General features: G+C 39.4%; 1 protein-coding gene and 1 pseudogene across 8 annotated transcripts in view; one reads left to right on the top strand and one right to left on the bottom strand.

The window, feature by feature from the left end:
• NBN (nibrin) overlaps positions 1-10,849 on the bottom strand; it is a 49,642-nt gene extending 38,793 nt beyond the window's left edge. For 2 of the 8 annotated variants that reach the window (XM_074386895.1, XM_074386896.1), the window contains exons 1-5: positions 10,167-10,362; positions 8,921-9,054; positions 7,537-7,685; positions 6,925-7,084; positions 3,847-3,950 (exon numbers count right to left, since the gene is read on the bottom strand). In XM_074386895.1, the coding sequence (XP_074242996.1) occupies positions 3,847-3,950; positions 6,925-7,084; positions 7,537-7,685; positions 8,921-9,054; positions 10,167-10,272 (653 nt within the window). In that variant the 5' untranslated portion in view covers positions 10,273-10,362. Of the gene's footprint in view, positions 1-3,846; positions 3,951-6,924; positions 7,085-7,536; positions 7,686-8,920; positions 9,055-9,640; positions 10,363-10,686 lie in introns of those variants that run through there. The other 6 variants (XM_074386897.1, XM_003940510.4, XM_074386898.1 and 3 more) reach the window with 6 other exon arrangements.
• A 914-nt stretch (positions 10,850-11,763) lies between these two features.
• Positions 11,764-12,965, top strand: LOC101038818 (large ribosomal subunit protein P1 pseudogene; annotated as a pseudogene).
• Positions 12,966-13,747: the final 782 nt, after the last annotated feature.

The following is a 13,747-nucleotide window of genomic DNA, read 5'->3' as shown; positions in this document are numbered from 1 at the left end:
AGTGCCATAAGGGAAGAAACTGTAACTTGTTTTGGCTTATCACTACATCTTCAAGTCTACCTTGCCTGCTTCACAGTAGGTGTTCAATAGATATTTAGAAATAAATTGATATTACAAAATACAAATAAAAATTCCACATTTAACAATTTAAAAGTGAATAAAAAGTATAAACATCCTTCAATTCCCTCAGTATAGACTTGAGTATTAAAATTCTAGAACTGGAATGAAGTATCTTGGTTTTCTTTTGAGAACACTGATATTTTGAGCCCCAATACTTGATAAGAGCAATCTTGAACAAAAAAACACATCACTGTATTATCTAGAATCTAACCAAATGCTATAACTCTGACACTGGTTCTTCTTAGATTGATATATGATAGATACATTCACTTGTATATTTGATAAATGATATACACATTCATACACAGATAAGTGAAAATACAGTGATAAAAACATTATGTTCTGGAACTTCAAATACCTACATAGCCTTTTTCTCTTTACCAGTGTAATGATGAAAACAGGAAAGAAGAAACTAGTGATGAATGTGAAGAGATCATTAAAAATAATTATTTATGGCTGGGCATGGTGGCTCACGCCTGTAATCCTAGCACTTCGGGAGGCCGAGGTGGGTGGATCACCTGAGGTCAAGAGTTCAAGACCAGCCTGGTCATCATGGTGAAACCCCATCTTAATAAATAACAATAATAATAACAATAAGAATTATTATTATTTCTGAAGCATTGCATTCTAGAAGTTTTAAAGCATTTCTGACATTCTAGTAATTTAATAAGCTAGCATAAAAACTAGAAAATAGGAAGAAGGTAACCTGTCAGAGACCTAGGCTAGAGGCATATTGACTGAATATAACGATACTACAAATATAAAGTCATTTCCAATTTCTATCATTAAGAAATTAAAATGTTTTGGGCTCGTTTATATAGAAACTTCAAGAGCTACATTTAATTATGTTTTATTAAAGTACCTAGTACACATTATTAATCACATATTCTATAAAATGATATCCAGAAATTTTGCTTTTCCCCATTCACATTTTCTATTTAAATTCTTTACATGATCTTCAATAAATTTCATCTAAACTATAGTACATCATCTTTACTTCTGTACCAAGATTTTGCCAGTTACAGAATTTTTCTGAATCTATGTATAATTCTGGTCCTAGAAACTGTATCCCAAGACATACATATTTATCTATCCAATATTTGGACAGCTGTTTACTTCATTAGTCTTGCAAGCATATGTTTATAATTTCTAGAACCACTTACTACATTGCATTTTTTTTTTTTGGCTTTTTTTTTAATCTCTAAAAGACTAGACTACAGTGACATCTACAACTTGCAAATGTGGGATTCTACCTTCAGAAAATAATTACTAATACTAGTTAAATTTGTCTTTGATTTGAATTATGTTTATAATATGGCCTCTATAAGCTTCCTGAACTGTCAAACTTTCATTTACTGAGATATTTCAGGCCAATGTGTCTTTTGAGTCTGAGATTTAATTACCAGCTGATAAGTAAACCTGCTCCTGTTTCATGGATGCTGGCAGAAGACAAACACTCCTGAGTCACAGCAAAGCCGGCAACATGAGCCCCAGCATGCTGGCTACAGATCTCTTCTCTGACTAGGTTCTATAGGAAGATGTAGAGGGTACATAAAGTGGAAGGTACATGCAGTGGTGTGTGTTACAGGAGAGAGGAACAATGAATGTTGGAAAGCACAGGTTTTATTGTAAGCTATAAGTAAGCCTACATTTTGTCACAGGAAGGAAATATTACTTTATCCTACAAGGTTTCTCACTGCAAGCATACCCCTGAGAAATGGTCTTTGTAAAGGCAGGAAAGGCCTTACATTCTTGGCCTATTCAGCAAATTTGTATGCTGTACCTATCAACCTGTCCTATCAACCCATCATCCAGGTTTTAAGCCCCACATACATGAGGTATTTGTCCTAATGCTCTCCCTCCCCTTGTCTTCCACCCCGAGACCCCAGTGTGTGATGTTTCCCTCTCTGTGTCCACGTGTTCTCACTGTTCAACTCCCACTTATGAGTGAGAGAATATGCAGTGTTTGATTTCCTGTTCCTGTGTTAGTTTGCTGAGAATGATGGCTTTCAACTTCATCCATGTCCCTGCAAAGGGCATGAAACTCATTCTTTTTCATGGCTGCATAATATTCCATGGTGTATATGTACCACATTTTCTTTCTCCAGTCTATCATTGAATGGGCATCTATCTGGGTTGGTTCCAAGACTTTGTTATTGTGAACAGTGCTGCAATAAACATACGTGCGCATGTGTCTTTATAGAATGATTTATAATCCTTTGGGTATAGACCTAGTAATAGGATTGCTGGGTCAATTGATGTTTCTGGTTCTAGATCCTTGAGGAATCACCACTCTGTCTTCCACAATGGCTGAACTAATTTACGCTCTCACCAACAGTGTAAGAGTGTTCTTATTTCTCCACAGTCTTGCCAGCATCTGTTGTTTCTTGACTCTTTAATGATCGTCATTCTAAGTGGCATGAGATGGTATGAGTTGAATTTAATATTTTAATTTTTAAAATTTCCTGAAATATTCAAGTTTTCCTATAGAGACAAGATGTCTGAATTATATGTGAAACAAGATTGACTGGAAATACACAGTCCATCTAGTATGTCATATAATAGGTACTTTAGGTAAAGAAGTTCTTGTGCTACTACACTGACTAAAACCATCTACCATTTTACAGTCCCAATCATTTTAACCATGCAATCTGAAAAAAAACTTCCAAGTATCTCCCTCCTCAACCCTAATTTGTATTACTTCAAAGCATCACTAACACAATGCATACAGTAGATAGATCTAGCCTGGTGGTTCACAGATTTGGCAAGGCCTCAAAAAGTAAAACAAAATAATAAAGCTATTATGAAGCTTCCCAGGTGTTGTTGCAATTAGCAACAACAAACATTTATTTTAACAAGCACTTATTATGATACCAGGCAGACTATATATAGTCATGTACCACATAATGACATTTCAGTCGAAAATGGATCATATATACAACAATGGCCCCATAAGATTACGATACTACATTTTTACTGTACCTTTTCTATGTTCATATACGCTTAGATACATAAATACTTACCACTGTGTTGCAACTGCCTATAGTATTCAGGGCAGTAACATGCTGTACAGGTTTGTAGCCTAGGAGCAATAGGCTTATTCCATATAACCTGGGTATGTAGTAGGCTCTACCATCCAGGTTTATGTAAGTATACCCTATCATGTTAATACAATAATGAAATCGCCTAAGAACACATCAGTCAGAATGTATTCCTGTTGTTAAGCAACGCATGACTGAATCCCTGATACTTAAAATAACTCAGCTAAGTAAGTATTAGTCTTAAATGTGAAATGAGGTAACTGGAGCTCATAAGAACTGAGGTCCATTCCCAAGGCTACGGTGTTGTTAATATTCTGGACCATGTGGCTCCCAAAGAGGGTTGTTGCACCACACAATTCCAGAGCTAACTGTGGCATGATGCCCGGAACTGACATATGTGCTCTTCTGAACACACCTCAGTGCCATTTACGACCTTTCCATTTTTTTCTTTAAATATTAGCATCTATTTAATATTTGTTTCACAGAGATACAGGATGACCAACAAAGAAATTTGGGGAATGCTTTCTTTACATACTAACAAAAAATCTTCCATTAACAATACTGAACTATACACAGCAACTATTACATCCTGAAACAATCATTAAAGAGGGAATTAAACTAAATAAAAATCAATGCTAAATATATTATAAGTAACGTCTTGTTATATTTAAAATATATAATATACCTTTCAACTTGTGGAGGTTGTTTCTTGGACTGAACTGCTTTCAGGAATTCAGTAAAATATTCTGGCTTTACAATTGGACGTCCACAAATGAGTGCACATATTGTCTAAAATGAAGAAAACATGTGAATATATATATTCATATCCTAGCATTTTTTTAAAGAAAAGTTTTAAGTTATAAACTACGAAGAGGCTGTTTATATTCACAAAAAAATGTTTTTCCTTTATCTTTCAAAATTGATGAAGAAGCCACAATCCATAAAATAGAAGTCGGCATTTGGTCACTGCATCATTTTAGAACATAAATCACAATACAATCACTCCATTATAAGAAGTCACCAATTATAATACTGCTTTTTAAACCTGCTCTTTTGGGAGAGGTGGAACAACATAAAATAAAAGTGAATTTTAAAATCCATTCCACTTTGAAAGACATTAAAATGTTTAAAACGTATTTTAGGATTGAGGAAATGTAACATTATCTGCTACAGGGAAGACAATATTAAGAGATTAACATGAGATATTTTTAGACTGTCTTTCAGAAAGATTATAACTGTGCAATAAAGCCTCTTTGAGAAAGTAAATAAATAATTTTTGGTAAAAGATCAAAATAAGTACAAACAGATAAGGGGAAAAAAACTTAAACTCATGTGAATAAAGCTATAAGCCTCAAATAGGGTGCATCCAAAAACTATGATAAACATTAGAAAATGCTACAATTGGCAATGAAAATAAGATTCAGAATAACATAAATACGCCTTTTTTTTTCGAGACAGCGTCTCGCTCTGCTGCCCAGGCTGGAGTGCAGTGGTGCAATTTTGGCTCAGCTCACTATAGCCTCAACCTCCTGGGCTCAGGCGAGGCCTGCCTCAGCCTCCTGCCTCAGCCTCCTGCCTCAGCCTCCTGAGTTGTTGGGACTACAGGAACATGCCAGCATACTCAGCTAATTTTAAAATTTTTTTGTAGAGATGGAGTCTCACTATGTTGCCCAGGCTGGTCTCAAATTCCTGAGCTCGAGCAATCCCCTCGCCTCGGCCTCCCAAAGTGCTGTGATTACAGACGTGAGCCACTGTAACCAGTCATAAATATGCTTTTAATAACACAGGGAATTTCATTGTCTAAAAAGGGGCAAGCAGATTTAGAGTGTCTTTCAAGAATGAAACCTGAAAGACACCAACTTCCACAGTGAAAGAAATAAAACAGCATGAAGCAGTAAGGTACAAATCAACACTGTATTGAATAAACTCTAATACATGAGACTTGGGATAAAAATTGGTCCATGCCTTAGTTTACACTTCAGAAAATAAAAGTTGAACTGAAGCCTTTTTTCGTTCTTGTTTTTTTTTTTTAAATAGCTAATAGTAAGAATAAATGATCTTTAAGTTTCTTTTTGGCTCTAACATTCAATGATTTAAAAAATATAACCTAACCGTATTTTCAGAAAATTTACCAAAAAAAAAAATAAAACAAGGTTTTCTATTTTGGCATATGAATGATCAGGAATTTTTTTTAACAAATTAATCTGTAAACCATGTTAGTGCCTGTAATGGAGTGATTCACAAGGTGGTCATCAGCATCCCAGTCGCTCAAGTGTCCAGGTTTGTCACAGATGTAGTAAAGTAAAACAGTCTAACTACCTTTGATCTTATTTCACGCCAGCCAAGCAAGTGGATGATTACCTACTCTATTTCTTAATTACTTTAATATCTTAAAGAGGACTGTGCTAGGGCCCACACTTAAATATTGTGATAAAGGTGCATCCCTACTGAAAATCATAAATGGGCACTTTGATTTATAAACCTACTGTGAGTTTGTATGCATATATTAGTACTCTAGAGGCTAATCACACTGCTGATTTATAAAATCAATTTCATAAACTCACAAAAATAAAAGCCCTTGATCACAGACAATCCCACCAAAGTACAAGTTGAGTTCCATCTGAACAGCAAGCCTTTCTCCATGGTAACTCTTTAGCTATAAAATATAATTCTAGTTTAATTATATTAAATACTAAAGGATTTTAAATAAAGAAATTTTAAAAAGGTATTTGTGGGTTTTTACTATAGATGTTAACCTAAAAGAATCACACAAATCTGTAGTCAACCTGTTTAAAAGGAGATGAATCACCTCCCCATGCCATTCTTCACTTAGCTTCGGATATAACCAAATCTGATGAAGATGTAAAATTTGAAAACATATCAAAATATGTTACTGGTTTGTTTTTTTTTTGTTTTTTTTTTTTGATACGGAGTTTCACTCTTGTTACCCAGGCTGGAGTGCAATGGCGCCATCTCGGCTCACCGCAACCTCCGCCTCCTGGGTTCAAGCAATTCTCCTGCCTCAAGCCTCCCGAGTAGCTGGGACTACAGGCGTGCACCACCATGCCCAGCTAATTTTTCTATTTTTAGTAGAGACGGGGTTTCACCATGTTGACCAGGATGGTCTCGATCTCTTGACCTCGTGATCCACCCGCCTCAGCCTCCCAAAGTGCTGGGATTACAGGCTTGAGCCACCGCGCCCGGCAATATGTTACTGTTTTAATGAACAGTCAGCATCTTCTAAAGGCACATATCTACATATCTCTAGGTTGTGAAGATACATTAAGGCAGCATTGACCTACAAGAACTTAAGTCTTTGTGATCAGGGCCTTAAATCAAATAAATAGCAAGAGAGCATTAGAGAGTATCAGAGACTAGAGGAAGACAACTTGATAGAAGAGACATGAGATGCCAGCTTTGACGACTGGCAGTTAACCTCTAATTGCGTTGTTTTTAGACTGAAAACACAAACTATGCACTATAACAACCTTCTTGGTGGAAGGACAACAGAATCGCTTTTTAAAAATGCTAAACAAAATCTGCAATACAATTTTAGGTGCTTTTGCCTTGTCTCAGGTAATAAACAAATTATCTGAAAAGCCACTCAAGCCTAAATGGTATATAAAGGCACGGAGTGGGCATATACAAATCCACAACTAACAGTTCTGATAGTTTTAAGGCAATTAAAAGAAAATCTGTGTATAGTAGGTAAGCTTAAATTCGAAGAACTTATTTTAACATAAGAACAAGACATTCGACCTACTTTAATGGTAACTTTAACTGATACCATGACAAGGTGAGTGCATTCCTCTGTCCAATTGTTTACAGTAAGTCCTCCAAGTTGCAATATAGCTTGATTTAAAGCAGTTTTCCCAGAGACATCTAAACAAGAAGAGCATGCGACCAAAGGCTCATACTCTATTCTGTAAATGAGAATAAGTTAAATAAAGTTATAGTATCATAGTTGCAGAGATGGTAACTTCCAGTACTTTAAACCTTTAGGCTCACATCATAAACTGCTATCATAATTTTTATTTATTGTTATCCTTTGTAACTTATGAAATTATCAATTCTTCATTGATTCCTAAGTCTTGAGTCCCAATGAAGAAAAAGCAATGACCAAAAGTGAACATTATACCTTCACCAATGAGGAATGAAAGAAATATAGTTCACATGAAGTCCCTGAGGGCCCACTCAAACTCCCATCACCTTGATGTATCAAACGCTCTAACCACCTGTGGCACAGAGTCCAATACTGTGCTAAGTAGGAACTAAATCATACTGTTTTAAATTCATTAACCATAAATATCATTTTCCTTTAGAATTTGGTTGAAATAAAGCTGCCCATTTTAATATCAATTCAAAAATTTCTTACCTGAATTTACTTGCAAACACTCCAAACGTAATACTATCCCCCGACTTCAAAGTTCTGGAAAAGCCATTCTGCATTTTTTCCTCGTTAACAAAGGTACCATACTTAGAATTATCTTTTAATGTCAATATAGGGATTTCATCTGTTTGACTCTGCAAAGTTAGCAAATAGTTTAAAGTCTTTTACCACTCAGTACATTCACTTCTCAGAGAAAAAGGTTTCAAAAGAAAATGCTGATCTTTTTGAATAAACAATAGACAGGTGGCTAACCTCCCAACACAGCAGACAATAGTTACTGCTTTGGTTGCCTTCAGAGGAAGATCACTTAACTAACAATTCATATTTCCCCTTAGGGAAATTTCTTAACCCAGGATTAGCCCTCCAAGAACACACATTTTCTTTATTTGGGTAAGTCAATGAGGACTTTCCTGACCCCTCACAGACGTGAGAATTTTTTGCTTTGGAGCAGTCTGTTCTATTTAGAACATGACAATTTCATTCCTAGATTTTCTTTTTCTTTTACACTATCAAAACCACACTGCAAAAATAAGTCAAATGAGAATATGAGGGCATAGGCTAGTGTTTCTTAGTAACAATTTTATTTTTTCTGCAGAAATTTCCACAATGCCTTTCTATACCTAAAAGAATAGAAACAAAACCTAAACAACACTGAACAAATCCAGATCGCACATATGCAATCTTTGCTTAAAATAATGGTTTTTCTTTATTACCACCAGCATTATCATGAGTACAGATATTTATATATTTTTTTAGCACTTTTATCACTCACGGTTGTGATCAAAACAAACTTAAAGCCATTAAAGGAGCTGTGGGGCGTAAGTAAGCATTTCCCTAACAAAACAAATCAATTCTCACTGCAAAAACTTGTGTTATGAGAAATGCCCATATCCACATAGCTACATAACCTCTTTAAGAGCTGGAGTCATGAAGGTTTGTTCATTGTTCTGTTTCTAGGCCTGGCACAGTTACTGACACCTATAAAAGTAATTGCTGTTTTTTGCCGTTACGGTTAACTTTGCCATTCTTGTTAATGGCAAAAACAGCAAATCCTTTTGTACCAACCTAATAGTAAACAATCAATGTTTAGTAAGCAAATAAAAATTAACTATGTCCTACTTCCTCTGACTTTTTTACTCACTAAAACACAGAATAAATCACTGAAATAGAAACTTCAAATCTCAAAATAAACATCATCACTGGGTAACCACTGCCAAAATATAAGTATTTAATTTTGCAAACATTAAAAAAGTGTACAGAGCTCTATAAAATGACATCCTATAAACTCTCTCTCACATACACACCAAGATAATATTTTGTGATTTCAACCCTCTTAATGGAGGCTAGTGAAATAAAATTAGCAACATACCAGGTTGGTTACAGAAAAGTTAGCAGTTAACACAGCATGATTTCGGCTGATTGACTGATCTTTTTCAATTAGAATGGCACAGTTCTTCCTTCCAACGACGTACTCAATGCCAGTTAAAAGTCTGTATGGCTCTCCTAATTTTTTTTTTTTTTAAAAAAAGATAAGTTCATAGACACATGCACATGAACACACACACATACATGTAAGTGTATATGATACAGGTATGAAAAATATAAAACAGCTTTCTTATGCAAATGTTAATCAACTTTATATATGACAAACTGTGTTTTCAGTAAAGCCTCACTGCAAAGGTTACCTAAATATGTTTCAGGAGTAAAAACAAAAAAATTTAAAATATAATAAAAAAGATTTTAAAAAGTTATCTAAATAGCTAGAAGACTATATCATTTTTTCTAAAGGAAAAGCAATGCTGAAAGGAGTCAATGCTCCCTCAAATTAACTTAAAAACTTAATGTATTAGCTACTAATCACAATATTATGTTTAGAACTTGATAAATGAATGCAAAAATTCATCAGGAAATTATAAAAAAGGCAGTCAAGAGAAATGTGAATAATATAGGAGCTTGCCCTTCCAGATGGCAAAATATGCCACAAAACTAAAAGTATGGCATTGGACCAAGAGTAAACAGCATAGAGGCTGGCCGCGGTGGACCACGCCTGTAATCCTAGCACTTCGGGAGGCTGAGGTGGGTGGATCACCTGCGGTCGGTCAGGAGTTCAAGATCAGCCTGGCCATCATGGTGAAACCCCATCTTTAAAAAAAAATAAAATAAAGAGTAAACAACATAGACCAACGCAACAAAGTCCAGACCAGATGCACGTGTGCATTTTTTGAAATTTTGTTTTAATCTTAAAGCTAGCATCACCCATCAGTGGGAAAGGGTTATCAGTTTCTTTTAAAGTTGGTGTAAAGCGTAAGTTGTTGGAGTGACAGCTTCTGTATTGCAGACATGCGGAGTTTAGTCTGGGAGCAGGATTTCGTTACCTGAGTGGCAGGGAGACTGGGGCAGATAAAAGTAGGGAGTCCAGGAGAGCCGGGTCTCCAGGGATGCCTTTACCTGTGAGTCTTCACAGTCTATTTATTTAGTTTGATCCTCTCCATACTCTTATCTTGCCTGTCCATTTAGTCTCTACACAGACCACTGACAATAATCATGTAAACTTCCTGACATGCCCCTTCATACCCACCACGGGCAACCAATTAACATGTGATCACATTTCCCACCGCTGGAAATGAAGGGGAAAAAAATCGACTTTTCCCGTTGTTCTGATGACATCATGGAAACGGAGTCTGAAACAAAACTGAAAGTAAGCTTTCTCGCGGTAGCCATTTCCTCAAACTGTCCGGTAGTTCTTCACAAGACACGTGTGGCCGCCGCGTGGTCCGCCCGTGCGAACTTCCAGCCAGGGGTACCCACCGGGCGCCGGCTGCCACTCACCCGCAGGCCACCCAGCGGAGCGGGGCCACCGCGGCGGGGCCGGGGGCAGGAGGAGTCGGGGGAGGGATGCGGAGGGCGGCCGCCAGGGGGCAGTGCAATCACCCTACTGCTTGAGCCGAATTCCGGGCCGCCGCGCCGCGCGGGAAGACCGCGCGCTTCCCACACAGCGAACTCGCCTCTTCTGCAACCGCTTCCGCAGCGTCCTTGGGCGGGAACGGCGGCTAAGCGGAAAGCATCGCCCATAGGCCCTTCCGGAAGCAGCTGCTACCGGGAAAATGGACCCCGAGGCTTCCCTTCCACACTTACCTCCTGCGGGGCCCGCGGCGGGCTGCAGTTTCCACATGGGTCCGGCTCCTCAGGGCTGAGGCCGACGCGCGACAGTGTAACTGGCGCTGGCAGACTAGCGCGGAGACGACGCCTGCAGTCGGCACGGCTCCGGGACGTGCGCGCTCCCGGGAGCCACGCAGGCTGCCTCAGACTCCAAGGGAAGAGGCGGGAGTTGGACTTGGGCGCTTGGCCGCCACCTGGTGGTTGGAAGGGGAACCGCACAATCTGTATTGAAACGTGCTGCTGTTAGAAGGGTTCCTTTCAAGGTGTCACTGGATGTAAGGTTCACTACGTTTTCTGATGATGCATGAACAGAATTTTAAAAACTAACTCCAAAGCAACGTAAGGAAAGTTTCTAATTAAACACATTGAAATACTGACCAGTTATGTATTTTCGTGCATTTGCAATTTCTTAAATTGCGGGCGTTCCTTTGGATTCTAGCGATGGTGATGATAAAGATGAAGGTAAGGATTTCACCGCAACGTAGACGCATTATTCAAACCCTTTTCCAAGTCCAAGTCGACTTGTCCCAACGTCTTTACTTCATAACGCCACACTTTCATCTAATCACATGCTGAATACGCGGGAGTCTCCCGCGTTTAATACCCCTCCTTTCCGTTTCCGCCGGTCTCAGGCTGGCCCAAGCTCTCCTCCTCCTTCCCGCAGCTTCCTGACCCATCACCACCCACCTCCCACATAATCTATTCTACATCCTATGGGTTGAAAGACGCGCGCTTTGAATGAAGAGACCTTCCAAACAGGCTTTGTGTGAGCAACATGGCTGTTGATTCACCTGGGTGCAGGTGGGCTAAGGCCGAAAAGGGCGTTAGCAAAGGGCAGTGGGATAGGAGTTGGTTTTACAGGTTTGGGTAGTTTCTTGGGGGGCGGGAGTGTTGCATAGTAAGGTCAGTTACGGTGGTGGGGGGTAGGGGCAGGGGAGTGTACATGACAACATGTTCGGTTACAGTGGCAGGGTTGGGTATTTACGTTATCATAAGAACGGTTCAGATGGCGGGGTTGGGTGAGGGGCTTGTCCGGGGACGCAATAAGGGGCGATGGCCAACGCAGGCAGGAGGTGGGAGACCTCAGCCGGGGCAGGCAGGACTTCAGACTTTCAGGCTCCAGGCTTGTATATGGAGACCTGACACTGTGCACTACCAAACACACATCAGAGAGCACACTTCTGATCACATGAATTCTGGCTTTCAAAAGCGATCTGTACTAGGGGAGAAAAAGGCTTGTTTAGGCCCAGCACTGTAGTTCATGCCTTTAATCCCAGAACTCTGGGAGGCCAAGGTGGGAGGATTGCTTGAGGCCAGGAGTTCAAGACCAGCCTGGGCACCCTATCTCTATAAAAAAAAAGTAAAATTAGCAGGGCATGGTGGCATGCTCCTGTAGTCCCAGATACTCAGGAGGCTGAGGCAGAAGGATCCTTTGAACCCAGGAGTTCCATGCTGCAGTGAGCCATGATTGTGCCACTGCACTTCAGCCTGGGCAATAGAACAAAACCCTGTCTCAAAAAAAAAAAAAAAAAAAAAAAAAAAAAAAAAAAAATGCTGGTTTACCAATCTCTGTTGTCGTTATAGATGCAAAATCCTAAACGTAATATTAGCAAATGGAATCAAGTGGTATTTTTAAAAAGAATAATTATGTCTAAATGGGATTTATCCGGAAACAAAAGGATAGATTAACATGGGGGGGGAATATATGTAATTCACCGAATAATTTAAAAAAAAAATCGTATGATTATCTTCAGAGTTGCAAAAAACGGATAAAATTCAACACCAGCTCATGATAAAAACTCTCTGCAAAGCAGGAATAGGAAGAACATCCATGGCTTTTTCCTCAGCTGCCGCCAAGGTGCTCGGTCCTTCCGAGGACGCTCAGGCCGCGTTGGGGTGAGACCCTCACTCCATCCGGAGACTCGCCCCACGCTCACCCGCAGCACGGCCTCGGTCTCCGAGCTCGCCTGCATCTCCTCGGCCCTCATTCTGCACCACACGGAGGATAAGATCAATGCCCTCATGAAAGCAGCCGGCGTAGATGCTGAACCTCTTCGGCCTGACTTGTTTGCAAAGGCCCTGGGCAACGCCAACACTGGGAGCCTCACCTGCAGTGTCGGGGCCGGGGGCCTGCTCCAGCAGGAGGTCCTGCCCGCTGCACCGCTGCTGCTCCAGCCGAGGAGAAGAAAGCGGAAGCAAAGAAAGAAGACTCCGAGGAGTCTGATGATGATACGGGCTTTCGTCTTTTCGACTAAACCTCTTTTATAATGTGTTCAATAAAAAGCTGAACTTTAACTGCTGTTGGTCTTGCCCATAGCTTGGGAACGTGCTCTGCAAAAATGGTTTCGGTTTTGTGATGTTGGCTTTCAACCTATTCTGACGTGACACAGGCTGGATTTTTCCCTGTCACCTAACAAGACGGCACCTCCTGGTACAGTGCTGAAAACTGCTCTGGGGTGGCAGGAGGAAGGATCAGAGCAGATGCTTTGTCCAGGTTACCTGTATAAACTTGATGATTGTAAGGTGTGTCCCCTACGCTGGAGTTGGAGGGTAATACAGACCTCAGCTTTAGAAAGCCTCCTGGGTAATTACCCTGTACAATCCTGCCTAAGAACTTGGACCTATGCAGAATGTTGACTGCTACATCCCAAGGTTGTCAGGCAACAAGATCTAGCTGTGTAATGTCTCATCAAATGCTTGGGAGTTTTACAGTAACACTGAAGGAGTGCAGAAAATAAACCATTAAGGTCCCAGTTACACAAAGTGGACAAAACAAGATTCAAACCCGTGTTCCAAAAACTAAGCTTTTTTTATTTGATAGTAGCCTGAATGGAAATTTCGACTTTTCAGGTTTGGATTTATATAATAAGCCATGAGTATTGTGTGTTCAAAAAAGAAAGAACATCCGTGATCTGATAAAGGACATTTACAAAAAAACTACAGCTTACATTATACTTAAGGTAAGTTACTGAAGATTTCTCCATGACATCAGTAATGAAACAAGGATGTACATGATCTTACCATATATTTTCAACAT

The sequence above is a fragment of the Saimiri boliviensis genome, chromosome 15 (genome assembly GCF_048565385.1).
Source record: "Saimiri boliviensis isolate mSaiBol1 chromosome 15, mSaiBol1.pri, whole genome shotgun sequence".
NCBI lineage: Eukaryota > Metazoa > Chordata > Mammalia > Primates > Cebidae > Saimiri > Saimiri boliviensis.
This window is presented reverse-complemented; position numbering and strand designations above follow the sequence as displayed.